Raw genomic sequence first — 14,666 nt, forward strand, 5'->3', positions numbered from 1 at the left:
ATGCACCCACAATGTTCACAACAGCACTGTTTACAATAACCAAGACACGGAAGCAACCTAAATGTTCATCAACAGGTGAATGGCTAAAGAAGATGTGATATATTTATACAACGGAATATTACGCAGCCATAAAAAAGAAGGAAATAATGCCATTTGCAGCAACATGGATGGACTTAGAGATTATCATACTAAGTGAAGTAAGCCAGAGAAAGGCAAATATCATATGATATCACTGATATGTGGAATCTAAATAAGTGATACAAATGAACTTATTGACAAAACAGAAATAGACTCACAGACATAGAAAACAAACTTATAGTTACCAAAGGGGAAAGGGAGGGGAGGGATAAATTAGGAGTTTGGAGTTAACAGATACACATTACTCTATATAAACTAAATAAACAACAAGGACCTACTGTATAGTACAGGGAACTATACTCAATATCTTGCAATAACCTATAATGGAACAGAATGTAAAAAAATGAAAATATATATATATCTGAATCACTTTGCTGTACACCTGAAAATAGCACAACATTGTAAATCAACTATATTTCAATAAAAAATAAAAAAAGAGTAGGTCTGTGTCTTTATTCCCATCTTGCCCCTAGGTTCTTTATGACTTTTTTTTTCTTAGATTCCATATATATGTGTTAGCATACGGTATTTCTTTTTCTCTCTCTGACTTTCTTCACTCTGTATGACAGACTCTAGGTCCATCCACCTCACTACAAATAACTCAATTTCGTTTCTTTTTATGGCTGAGTAATATTCCATTGTATATATGTGCCACATCTTCTTTATCCTACTAGAGAATGGACTTGAGGATATGGGGAGGGGGAAGGGTAAGCTGTGACAAAGTGGCATGGACGTATATACACTACCAAACGTAAAACAGATAGCTAGTGGGAAGCAGCTGCATAGCACAGGGAGATCAGCTCAGTGCTTTGTGACCACCTAGAGGGGTGGGATAGGGAGGGTGGGAGGGAGGGAGACGCGAGAGGGAAGAGATATGGGAACATATGTATATGTATAACTGATTCACTTTGTTATAAAGCAGAAACTAACACACGATTATAAAGCAATTATACTCCAATAAAGACGTTAAAAAAAATTAAAAAAAGAACTTGCCCAGGACCACACATAACTAGCAAGCAGTGGAGACAAGATTTGGACCCCTGGCGATCTGGTGCTAGAGTGTTTTTATCCTCCAGAGCTTCTCTTAACATTGCTCCATTTATCTCCCTTCTTGGTGAACTCTACTGTATTTCTGTGCTGGCTCGTAATTGCAGCCTCATTGGGTAGGGTCTCCTGATGAACAGATGGAACCACTGATGGATCTGTTTCAGCGATCATCACTCCAAGGTGTATATTTTGCCTTGCACAGAGCAAAAAAGGAGAATATAAAAGCAAGTGGGGCTCTTCTTCCCAAGAACGTGGGACTGGTCTTTGCACCTAAGTTTTGGCTTGGAGCAGGTGTTCTTGGTGCCCGTCCACACCTATGACCTTCAACCCTTAAGGCACACTAGACTGACATGTGCCAGCCACTGCATTTTGTTATCAACAGGGTTATGAACTGGAGCCCATTCTATCTGCTTGGAGGCCAGGTCTTGGGTTGACACAAGCCTCAATCAGTGACTGACAGTAGCTGGTGGATAAATACCCCAACTCCCTCCCCTGACAGCTGGGATAACTCTGAAGAGTGTGCTCTAGGTTACCTTCCAGAGGTCCCCAGCCACGTTAAGTTTCAGTTTCTTATTGGGTAACTTGCCTGATAAAATTCACTGCAGGCTCTTTCCTTCCCTCTCTTACTTCCCCCATCCCCAGGTGGAGTTTTTTGGGGTCACCTCCCTGATGAACTACCTTCACGAGAATCCTTGTCTGAGCATCTGCAACTGGGGGACCCTAACTAAGACATTCCTAGATCACCGTGTTTATGAGATGGCACGTGTGTGTGTGTGTGTTGGGTTGGTTTGGGGGCAGTGCTGGGAATGGGGTGTGTCACTGTCCAGTGATCAGATATTGCGGGGAGCTAAAGGCAAATGAAATGGTGAAAGCTCTAGACTTTGGAGCCAGAGGGTTCCGGATTCAAAGCTCGGGTCCGGGTAATCTTGGACAAGTCGCATCTCCTCTCTCAACCTTGGTTTCCGTTTTAATTGTACTTTTTTGGTGAAATAGGTGGGGGTAGGAATCCCTAGTATATGATGTTGACATGACGGTGAAACTAAATTTTATTGGAAACGTGTTTAGCACAGTGCCTGGTACCTGAGGGCTCTGATGACGGCTTGTATGGGGGCAGGCTGGGAGGAGACCTTTGAGTTTGGGGCTTGCTTCATTGGGTAGTGGAAGCTTATTTATTATTGCGTGCGATAAAATAAGGTGATGAGAGACAGGAGATAGATGTTGCTGGGGGAAGAAAAAAGTGAGTAGGAAGGAAGTAGAGAGAGAGAGAGGGAGATAGACCCACACAGGGACCCATCAGCCAGACAAACTTCTCTTCACTGTGGAGAAAGGAGAGGATTAGAGGTTTGTCAGACTCTCCTTTATGAGTGGAGGCAACTCAGCAAAAGGGGCCATGACGCCTCGGTTGCATTGAGCAATTCTGGCTCTGCCCTTCCCCTCTCCCCACACCCTCTGTTACTGAAAACCGTGGGAACAGCGAGAAAGTACTCTTCATTGAATGACAGAACCTGCACGATGTGGAGCTTCAGTTTTCTCCTCTTTTGGGGTGAGTATGAGCTTGAATAGGGGGTCTGGGGAGAGCCTGCACTGGAAATAGACGGTAAGGAAAAGGGAGGGCCTCAACTGTCCAGCCAAGAGATCATAATTCTAGGCTGGACACTGCAAACATCTTCGCTGGGGAGCCTTTGACCAAAATCAGTCGGTTCAGGGAATTGATCTGTCAAGGAAGAGTTTCGTTATAGTCATTCAGTTGACATGTATTTCCTGAGCACCCACGGTATGCTGGGTGCTGTTTTAGGCACTGAGAAGAGAGCGGTGAACAAACAGACAAGGTTTCTGCCCTTGTGAGCCTGACATATCGGTGGGAGGAGATAGGAAGAAAGAAAGCCACTAACGGTGATAGCAACCTCCCAAGTAGCACGGTTCTAAGTTCCTCAAATAGAGAATGCATTCAGTCTTCGCTAAATGCCTCTGATATTGGGTCATTAATAGTCCCATTTTCTCAGGCTAGTGGGATGGCTGGGTCCTATGGTAGTTCCATTTTTAGTTTTTTAAGGAACCTCCATACTGTTCTCCATAGTGGCAGTACCCACTTACATTCCCACCAACAGTGCAACAGTGCATTCCCACCTTTTTCTCCACACCCTCTCCAGTATTTATTGTTTGTAGCTTTTTTGATGATGGCCATTCTGACCGGTGTGAGGTGATACCTCATTGTACTTTTGATTTGCATTTCTCTAGTAATTAGCGATGTTGAGCATCTTTTCATGTGCTTCTTGGCCATCTGTATGTCTTCTTTGGAGAAATGTCTATTTAGGTCTTCCACCCATGTTTTGATTGGGTTGTTTGCTTTTTTGATATTGAGCTGTATGAGCTGTTTGTGTATTTTGGAGATTAATCCCTTGTCAGCTTCTTCATTTGCAAATATTTTCTCTGATTCTGAGGGTTGTCTTTTTGTCTTGTTTATGGTGTCCTTTGCTGTGCAAAAGCTTTTAAGTTTCATTAGGTCCCGTTTGTTTATTTTTGTTTTTATTTTCAAAATTGGGTCATTTGTAGAGACGTGGATGGACCTAGAGACTGTCATACAGAGTGAAGTAAGTCAGAAAGAGAAAAACAAATATCGTATATTTGCGCGTGTATGTGGAATCTAGAAAAGTGGTACAGATGAACCTATTTGCAAGCAGAAATAGAGACACAGATGTAGAGAACAAACATATGGACACCAAGGGGTGGAAAGGGTGGGGGTGGGATGAATACAGAGATTGGGATTGACAGATATACACTACTGTGTATAAAATAGATAACTAATGAGAACCTTCTGCATAGCACAGGGAACTCTACTCGATGCTCTGTGGCACCCTCAATGGGAAGGAAATCCAAAAGAGAGGGGATCTATGTATACACATAGCTGATTCACTTCGCTGTACGGCAGAAACTAACACAGCATTGTAAAGCAACTCTACCCCAATTCCAATAAAATAGTCCCATCTTACAGAGGAGAAAAATGAGGCAAAAGAGATTAAATAACTTGCCCAAGACCATTTAGCTAGTAAGGGGTAGAGCTAGGATTTAAAAACAGGCATCCCGGATCCAGAGTCTGTACATCTCTAAACTATGCCGCTCCAAATAGCAAATAAACAAAAGCATTTCAGGGAGTGGCCAGCGCTCTGAAGGAAATCGTCATAGTGTGTGACTGGGGCTTACGTAGAAGAGGGAAGTCAGGGGAAGGTATTTCTGCAGAAGTGATGTTTGTGCTAAGGCCTGAACAATGAGATGGAGCCATTTTCTTTTCTTCAGCTCTCAGTTTTTCTGGGTCTTGCTTATCTTTCATGCCATGGTTTCCTTCACGGGTCTCGTGAGTTTTGGTCTTTGGTTCAACTCGAAGAATGGGAGACCTTATCTAAGCAACAAGTGTGGGTTTTCTCTGTGTTGTACATTGGACCCGTTTGCCTTATTTCACTGAGGAGAAAATGTGGTCACAAAGAGATTAGGTAACTTTCCCAAGGCCACGTAGTCTGTAATTGGTGAAGCCAGAGTTTTAAGCGCAAGCATTTTGACCCTAGTGCTGGTATGCTAAAACACGATGTACTGTTGCCTTTAAAATAAGTAAAGAGCGAGAGAATTTCAGTTAGTGAAAAGAAGAAAGTTGGGAGTTTGGGTCCATGGGACTTGTCGACTGGCGGGTTTCATTAGAAGGAGCAGGTAATTTGTGGACCTCAAATGCTAAGATGCAGACTTGTTTCTTTGGGGTGTCAGCACTGGTGCTGGCCATTAGTACTCTATTCTGCCCTTAATAAGCAAAGAGTGGTGATGTTGACATTGATGATGGTGGTGATGATGATATGATGTGATGATGGAGAGGAGCTGAATGTTGGGGGGGCTGCACTGCCTTTTAGATGTTAAAAAAATTGTCTTACCCTCCCATTAAAATTTAATACTACAGATATACTATATACTTATTTATATATTATATGTATATCTGTATGTGTCTTATACATGAAGAGTAAGATTTTTTCATCTCTCTCCAAGAACCAAGTTTTGCTCTTGGGGGCAGATATCATTTCTTTTGAGAATGCATGTTTCAATGTATGGGGATTTTTTTTTCCTTCTAATTTTTATTGGGGTATAATTGATTTATAATGTAGTGTTAATTTCAGGTGTACAGCAAAGTGAATCTGTTATACATATACATATATCCACTCTTTTTTAGATTCTTTTCCAATATAGGCCATTACAAAATATTGAGTAGAGTTCCCTGGGCTATACAGTAGGTTCTTTTTTTTTTTCTTTTTGGCCGTGCTGCACGGCTTGCGGGATCTTAGTTCCCTGATGAGGGATCGAACCCATGTTACCTGCAGTGGAAGTGCAGAGTCCTAACCACCGGACCTCCAGGGAATTTCCTCAATGTATGTTTTTGAAAATCATCTGGAACTCTTTGTAAATGAAAAAAAAATGAAGATAATACAAACAAAATGAAAAACGAAAATGAAGTGCAGAAAAGCAGGAATGGTGGCTGTGAATGTTATATAAAATAATGTATGCTTGTCATTCGCTTGAGGCTTTCATCTAAGCTCATCAAACCCGTTTCTATGAGGCTACATCAAGAGTAGTTTTTCAGGTTGAGTCCAAAGAGCTTCTTGATGGGTCATGGTGTTTTTCTTTTCTTTCTTCACAGGGTGTTGTGGTATATACACCTGGGGAATGTTCACATTACCCTCAGTGGAATCAACGGCAAGACGTAAGTTGGGGAATCTATATGCCCAGTGTGGCAGGGAGGAGAATCTTCTGACCCAGTAGGCTGAGACACAGCTGGACACTTGTCACAAACTAGTCCGTGGCTGAGCAAGGGATAACATCCAGGTCTCCTGGTTCCCACCCAAGCTTTTTCTCTTGTGCCTTAAACTTGCTGTGTGACCTCAGGCAGGTCACACGACCTCTTTGATCTTCAGTTTCCTCAGCTGCGAGATACAGGTAACGAGGGTTCCTATGTCACAGGGATGTTGTGAAGCTTAAAACCAAAGAGGTAACGTTGTATACTACCTGGCATGTGTGAGAAGAGCTTCATGAATGATGGGGCAGTGGGGAGGGGGATGGGATTTATTTAAACTACAACTCAACGCGGGAAAAAAAAGTGCATTTTTAGATGTTTTGTTCGGTATTCTGATCTTCCACACAAGCTCCTGCTGGATCCAGGAGGAGAAACATGGCCAGTTCTGTGTTCTCAGTGTCTCAGTTTCCTGGCCCAGCCTTATTTGGGAAACTCAGCCTTTATGGTACGAAGAGTTAATCTTTCAAACCTCCTCACCCTACTCTCGTTCCTCCCGAGATGGTGTGTGGGTGTTGGCGTAGGGATAGCTCATGGCATCTTGCAGCAGTGAAGTGTGGCCTCTGAATGGGGTGTTTTGTCCACTGGGGGAAAAAAACATGGTAACAACTTGGAATAAACTAAACGTATGCTTACACCAGGGGACTGGCTGGATAAATTGTTGCATTTGTGAGACCAGCTCAAGCTACTGTAACAAATAATCCCCAAACTGTCAGTGGCTTAAGAAAAAGAAATTTCATTCTTGTTTGTTTAAGAGCCCAATGAGGATATTTCTGGCTGGTGGGTGGTATTCCTACATGTAGTGATTCGGGGACCCAGAAGCTTTCTGTTTCGTGGCTCAGCCATACTAGTATCTCAGAGACTCTGCAGACGGTGGCGAAGCCACATTATTAAAACTCAGGCTCTGCAGTGACACACGTCAATGGCCGTTCATGGTCACGTGACCATACCTGGATGCAAGGTGAGCTGGGAAATGTAGTCCATGGCAGGGTAGTTGCCTCCTACTGTCAATTCTACACCACGGAAAGGAGAGTGTGAAGTTTTTGTTTGATCTTGGGCTACCTAGCTATCTCTGGCACAGTTAGAGCCCATGGATATAATGGAATGCTATACGGCTGATAAAAAGCTTAAGTTTGGTCATGTGAACTGACTTGGAAAATTGCCCCAAACATTATTTTCTTAATTTTTTTAACTATAGAAGTATTTAAACATTCAAAGGTAGGAAAAATAGTATAACAAACTCCCATGTGCCCATTGCTCAACTTCAACCCTTGGCAAATTTTGCTGCTCTTGGTTACATGAAAAAGAAAGTAATAGTAGAATAGAGCTGTCCAAAAGAAATTTCTATGACAATGAACATGTTCTAGATCTACAGTAGTCACCAGTCAATGGAGCTACTGAGAACTTAAGTGAGGCTAGTGCAACTGAAGAATCAATGCTTCATTTTATTTAAGTTTAATAGATTTCAGTGTAAACAGCCATATATGATTAGTAGCTACTGTGTTGGACAGCACAGTGGACTGTATGTTAAGTGATACCATTTGTGTTCAGAAAATTGTGTGAACTTATAAATTCAATTATATTTGATGTTATATTTACATGACTGAGCTTGTGAATAGGACCTAACCTAGTGGTGACCCCTGAGTATAACGATGGGACACAGGGAAATCTTCACTTCTAATTTTATATACTTCTGCATTGTTTGAATTTTTTTACTATAAGTAATTATTACCTTCTTAAAAAAAGGTAAAGACAAATGAAACAACAGATGCACAGCACTATATATAAAATAGATAAGCAACAAGGACCTACTGTATAGCACAGGGAACTATATTCAATATCTTGGAATAACCTATAATGGAAAAGAATCTGAAAAAGAATATGTATATATATGTATATGAACTGAATCACTTTGCTGTACACCCGAAACTAATACAACGTTGTAAATCAACTATACCTCAATAAAAAAAATTTTTTTTAAAACCCAAAGAAACAAAAATAAGGATCACCACCTGCTTTTTTTTTTTTTTTTTTTTTTTGCTGTGTGGGGGCCTCTCACTGCTGTGGCCTCTCCCGTCGCGGAGCACAGGCTCCGGACGCCCAGGCCCAGGGGCCATGGCTCACGAGCCCAGCCGCTCCGCGTAACGTGGGATCCTCCCAGACCGGGGCACGAACCCGTGTCCCCTGCATCGGCAGGCGGACTCTCAACCACTGCGCCACCAGGGAAGCCCACCACCTGCTTTTGGTTAATTTCTATAGAAGCAGAGTCTGAGGTGAGGGTTCTTGTGTGAGTAATTTAGTAAGGAAGGACTCTCAGGAGACACTTTAGGGGAGGGAGGGAAGCAGGATTGGACAGGGGAAGAACTAGCCACTCAGAAGGTGTTTCAGGAGAGTTTCAGCCACAGCCTGACCCCAGGAGGAGCTCTGGAGTGTGAATTACATCACAGAGGTTCACCTGCTCAGAGACCGTTACACTCCTGCATCTGTCAGGCCGTACTTCTAGGCCAGCGAGACAGTGGCGGGGATGCGATGCCAATCAGGTAACTTGGATGGGGGTAGGGCCGAGAGCCGCTGCTATCCCCCCACCCATATTTTTAAAACTTTTTTTTTTTTCTTTTGGCCTCACCGCGCAGCATGCGGGATCTGAATTCCCCCACCAGGGATTAAACCCATGCCCCCTGCAGTGGAAGCACAGAGTCCTAACCACTGGACTGCCAGAGAATTCCCCCCACCCCCTTTTTTTTTTAAACTGTTTTAAAAAATTGAAGTATAGTTAACATTCAATGTTGTGTTAGTTTCAGGTATCCAGCAAAGTGATTCTGTTTTACACACACACACACACACACACACACACGCACACGTGTATATATATTCTTTTTCAGATTCTTTTCCATTATAGGTTATTACAAGAAATTGAATATAGTTCCCTTGTCACCTGATTAATGACAACCCCTCCCCCTTTCCACTCCCTCTCCCTCATCTTCTTCCTCCCCTCCCTCTTCCTTCCCCCCTTCCTCCTCTGTCTCCTCCTCTGAGCATCACAAATTACCTGGTTCTTACTTGGCTCGGCTACAGCTGCGCCAAAGCTGGTAGCCAGTGGTGGAGCACGGCCAGGATGATGCACAGGTCTCGCTCTTAACACCCGTCCACTCTGCTTGGCTCTCCTCTTGCATCCTGACTCGTGGTGTGACCTGGGAACGGTTTTACAAACTCTCTTGGGCCTCCCTTTCCACATCTGTAGAAAGGAGTCCTAACGTTTACCTTGAAGTAGGGTGACCCACTATCCTGGCTTGACCCAGACTGGAGGGAAGGGGTGTTTCCCAGGATGCTGGACTTTGAGTGCCAACACCAGGAAAGTCCTGGGAAAACCAGGATGGCTTGGTCATCTCTCCTCAAAGCATTATCGTGAGGACTGCACAACATCTAAGGAAGGGGCTGGGCAGGTGGAAGACACCTAGGAAATGGTAGTTCTAGTTATATTTTTAAAAGTCTCTTTGCCTCCTTGAGTCTCATTTTCTATGTTCGTCAATTAAGTGACCATCTATTAAGTTGTGCTCACGGTTGAGGAACATGTGCATGTCTCGGTTGGATTGTTGAAGTGGCTTCTTCCCCGGTCTCCTGTTTCCTTGCCCTTCTAAGAATGTCCAGAGGGTGCCTGTGAGCCCTTGAGTCAGGTCCTGCCCCACCTCTGCCCACAGCCCTCCAGGGCTCCCTCCTCCCTCAGGGCAAAAGTCTGAGTCCTCCCTGCTGCCCACAAAGTCCTGCACGACCTGCCCTGTCTCCTCCCTGCCCTCCCCTCCTCCCTCTCTCTCCCCCTCGCTCACTCTGCTCCAGCCACCTGGGTTTCTTTGCTGGTCCTGCAACACACCAGGCACTGTCCTGCCCCAGGGCCTTTGCATGTGCCGTTCCTTCTGCCTGGAATCTTTTGCTCCCTATATATACATGGCTCCCTCCCTCACCTTCTGTATGCTTCAGCTCATGAGTTACCTTCTCAGTGACTACCCTAGTTCTGACATTGTATGTCTCATCAGATTATCATCTCCGTGAAGGTGGGGAATTTTGTATGTCTTGTTCCTCTGCTGAATCCACAGGGCTTAGAATATTGCCTGGCATATAGTAGGTGTTTGTATTTGTCAGGGTTATCCAGCGAAACAGAATCAATAGAATGGATAGCTACATATAAGTATATGTAAATATTTATTGTAAGGAATTGGCTCACATGATTCTGGCACGTTTCAAGATCTGCAGGCCAGAAAGAATTTGGAGAACTGAGCAGAGGTGAGTGTGGGTGGTGCGACCAGGTAGAAGATGAGCCAGAGAAGCTAGCAGGTGGCCGGTCACACAGGACCGTGTTGCTATTCTGGTTTGGGGTGGATTTGAGTCCTGAGAGATTGAGCTAGAGGAAGAAAGAAAGTAATGGGAAACTCAGAGTTGAGAGATCACAAGTGGTAACACACAGTAAATCTGCAAAAAGAAATGTTGCCTTTGCAGATGAAAGAGGAAGCTGGAAATGAGAAGAGAGATACAACCTGAGGCATAGTGCAGGGAAGGGATAAATAAGGCAGTGTGCAGGTAGCAAAGACTCTGACTCTCAAGACCTTAGTAATGAAAATCTGTCCCTTTTGTTTTTGCAGCACTTTATAAATCTGACTAATTGATGGGGGAACTTCTGTTGATTTCTCTCTTTCTATTACATCCCACATCCAATCCATCAGCAAATCCCATTAGCATGACCGTCTGAATAAATTCAGAATCTTAGGTGCGCCACTGTTCTCACCTGGGCTGTATCCACCATCATCGCTCACCTGGACAAGTGCAGTTGCCTCCTACCTGGTCATCCTACCTCTGCTCCGATACAGTTCATCCCCCAACCAGTGGCCAGAAGGATCATGTTAAAACCCAAGTGATGCTGTATTCCTCCTCTGCTCAAACTCTCCCATGGCTCCCATCTGTCTCTGATAAAAAGCTGAAACCTTACAATGGTCCAGCAGATCCTACGTGATTTTGTCATATCACCTCCTCCCATGCACCTATCATCCACTCTGCTCCAACCACACCCATCTTGTAATTCCATGACATCACTAGGCATGGTCCTGCCACAGGACCTTTGCACTTGCTGTTTCCTCTGCCTTAAATAGTTTCATAGCTCACTCACTCAGCTCCCTTAGGTCTTTGCTCAAATGTTACCTTCTCAGTGAGGTCTTCATTACCGAGCACCCACCGAATGAGACAGACACAAACCCCTGCCTCCTGGGAGCTTACAGTCCATCAAGACAAAAGACTTGAAACAACCAACTGAAAAAGTTTTTGCATAGAATTGTCTTAGAAATTGCCTGAAGATTTATTCCATTTCCAGCCAGACCCACCTCTTCTTGCCCGGCAGTAGTGAAAACCACGCACTTTGGATTTTGACAGATCTGCTGCCACCTCTCACCAGCTGTGTGTCCTTGGGCAAGTCACTGAACATATCTGACCCTCAGTTTTCCACAGCTGTATAATCGGAACTGGATTCGTTTTCTGTGGCTGCTGTAACAAATTCTCATAGACTTGGTGGATTAAAATAACAAAAACATTATCTTACGGCTCTGGAGGTCAGAAGTCTGAAATGGGTCCTACTGGGCTAAAATCAAGATGTCAGCAGGTGGGTTTCCCTGGTGGCGCAGGGGTTGAGAGTCCGCCTGCTGATGCAGGGCACTCGGGTTCGCGCCCCGGTCCGGGAGGATCCCACATGCCGTGGAGCGGCTGGGCCCGTGAGCCGTGGCCGCTGAGCCTGCGCGTCCGGAGCCTGTGCTCCGCAACGGGAGAGGCCACAGCAGTGAGAGGCCCGCGTACCGCAAAAAAAAAAAAAAAAAAAAGGATGTCAGCAGGGGCTGCAATAAAATCAGTTGCAGGGCTGTAATGTTCGCTCATAACTCTTCTGTCTAGAGCACTGATGCTCATTCAGGGACTTGTTAACAATGCAGAATCTTAAGTCCATCCTGAGATCCGAATCAGCATCTGATTTCCCAAGATCTCTTGGGGATCCCAGATGAGGCAGATGTTACTGGTCTGTGGACCACACTTGGAGCAGCAAGGGTCTGGGGTCTATAAGGTCCTTCACTGAGCTCCCTTGGTGGCTGTATCAGTTTCCCAGGGCTGCTGAAATTACCATAAACCAGGTGGCTCAAAACAACAGAAATGTATCCTCTCACAGTTCTGGAGGCCAGAGGTCTGAAATCAAGGTGCTTTCTCTCAAGGCTGTAGGGGGGAATCTATTCCAAGCTCTCCTAGCTTCTGGCGTTGCTGGTCATGCTTGGTGGTCCTTGGCTTGTAGATGCACCCTTCTGATCTCTGCCTCCATCATCACGTGCTGTTCTCCCTGTCTCTGTGCCTCGCCTCTTGTTCTTAGAAGGACACCAATCCTATCAGGTTAAAGGACCACCCTGCTCCAGTATAATCTCATCGTAATTTAGGTCTTCATTACATTTACAAAGACTCTATTTCCAAATAGGGTCACATTCTCTGGGACCAGCGTTTAGGACTTCAATAACTGCAACATTTTGGGGAGGGGGGCCCAATTCAACCCATAACAGTCACCTTCCTTCTCTTGCGCTGGCTTCCCTTGCAGCCCCACTCGGTGCTCTAACCCAAATCCTTTCTTCTCCATTGCCTAGATAGGAATGGGTGTGCTGACACCACCATGTGTCCGGCGTACGCAACCTGCACCAACACTTCAACAAGTTACTACTGTACTTGCAAAAAAGGCTTCCTGTCCAGCAATGGACAGACGAAGTTCAGGGACCCACAAGTGGAATGCAAAGGTGAGTTCATGCCCCCTCAAAATCCGCTAGCATTTAGTTGGAAAATCAGGTGGAAGCTGGTTGGGCAGCAGATGTAGGTACTTTTTCTTTTTTCCCAAGCGTTATTTCCTCCCTCCTTCCCTCCTTGTCTCTCCCTTCCTTCCTTCCTTCCTTCCTTCCTTTCTTTCTTTCTCTTTCTTTTTTTCTTAATCTCTTCCTTCCTTCCTTCCTTCCTCCCTCCCTCCCTCCCCCTCCCCCTCTCTTTCTTTCTTACTGTTCCTAGTCACAAAAACCTCCAATGACTAGAGACAAGTGTTAGCATAAAAAGAAACAAAATTATGCTGTTTGTCAATATCTGGAAATAACCACTGATTTCCTTCTGGTCGCCTCTCCATGCAAATCACAAGATTTTCTGCATGTATTGAGTGCCAGGCCCTGTGAGAGGGGCTTTATGTGCATTTTCACATTACGTCAAGTGTAGTCGTTGTGATGATCTCCACCGTACAGATGAGAAGACCGAGGCTTGGAGAACTGAAACGACTTCTTTAGGATCAGTCAAACTGGAATTCAAACCCAGGTCTTTTTGAGTGTAACAGCGATCTCTCAACCACTTACCTATTTGCCACAGTCCAGTTGTGAAGCGTTGGGAAATTGTCTTTAATCTCTCTAAGCCTCACTATTTCCATCTGTAAAATGGGAGTATAAGAGTACCTACATTAAAGGATATTTGTGATTATATGCAGTAGTGTATGCCGTGTGTTAGGCACATGTACTCCTTATATTTAGACCCAAACTCTCCTCTTGACTGTAAAGGTCCGACTATGTCTCTGACATCGTTTGCAGGGGTCTGCAAACTTTTTCTGTAAGGGGCCAGATAGTAAATATTTTGGAGGTTGCTGGCTGAATGATCTCTCTTGACTCCAGGGGTAGTGCAAAGGCAGCCATAGATGATACATAAATAAGTGAGTGGGGCTGTGTTCTAATAAAACTTTATTTACACAAACAGGGAGCAGGCTGGATTTGACTTATGGGTTGTAAATCATTTGCTGAGCTCTGAACAAGATAATTTTGTAAATTTGTATTATTATAGTTCCCAGGGAACCCCAAACACACTTTTTTAAAAAATTATTTTTTATTGAAGTATAGTTGATTTACAATGTTGTGTTAGTTTCTGCTGTACAGCAAAATGATTCAGTTATATATATATATGTATATGTGTGTCTGTGTCTGTGTGTGTGTGTGTGTGTGTATTTTCAGATTCTTTTCCATTATGGTTTATTATAGGATACTGAATATAGTTCCCTGTGCTGTACGGTAGGACCTTGTTGTTTATCCATCCTATGTGCGATACTTCGCATCTACTAATCCCAAACTCACATTCCGTCCTCCCCTCCACTCGCTTGGCAATGACAAGTCTGTTCTCTATGTCTGGGAGTCTATTTCTGGCTTGCAAATAAATTCATTTGTGTCATATTTTAGATTCCACATACAGGTGGTATCATACGGTATTTGTCTTTCTCTGTCTGACTTCACATAGTATGATAATCTCTAGGTACATCCACATTGCTGCAAAGGGCATTATTTCATTCATTGTCATGGCTGAGTAATATTCCATTGTACATATGGACCACATCTTCTTTATCCATTCATCTGTTTATGGACATTTTGGTTGCTTCCATGTCTTGGCTATTGCGAATAGTGCTGCTACGAATATTGGGGTGCATGTATCTTTTCAAATTATGGTTTTGTCCGGATATATGTCCAGGAGTGGAATTGCTGGATCATATGGTAACTTTATTTTTAGTTTTTAAGAGGAACTGCCGTACTGCTCTCCATAGTGGCAGCCGCGATTTACATTCCCACCAACAATGTAGGAGAGT

At 44.0% G+C, this 14,666-nt stretch overlaps 1 protein-coding gene across 1 annotated transcript in view; it reads left to right on the forward strand.

Annotated features, from left to right (window-relative positions):
- Window positions 1–2,496: 2,496 nt before the first annotated feature.
- Window positions 2,497–14,666, forward strand: part of ADGRE1 (adhesion G protein-coupled receptor E1) — a 46,066-nt gene continuing 33,896 nt past the window's right edge. Inside the window, exons 1-3 of the mRNA XM_032627090.1 lie at window positions 2,497–2,728; window positions 5,858–5,920; window positions 12,661–12,807. Of these exons, the coding sequence (XP_032482981.1) occupies window positions 2,698–2,728; window positions 5,858–5,920; window positions 12,661–12,807 (241 nt within the window). The 5' untranslated portion in view covers window positions 2,497–2,697. The remainder of the gene's footprint in view (window positions 2,729–5,857; window positions 5,921–12,660; window positions 12,808–14,666) is intronic.

The sequence above is a fragment of the Phocoena sinus genome, chromosome 3, assembly GCF_008692025.1.
Source record: "Phocoena sinus isolate mPhoSin1 chromosome 3, mPhoSin1.pri, whole genome shotgun sequence".
NCBI classification, from domain to species: Eukaryota; Metazoa; Chordata; class Mammalia; order Artiodactyla; family Phocoenidae; genus Phocoena; species Phocoena sinus.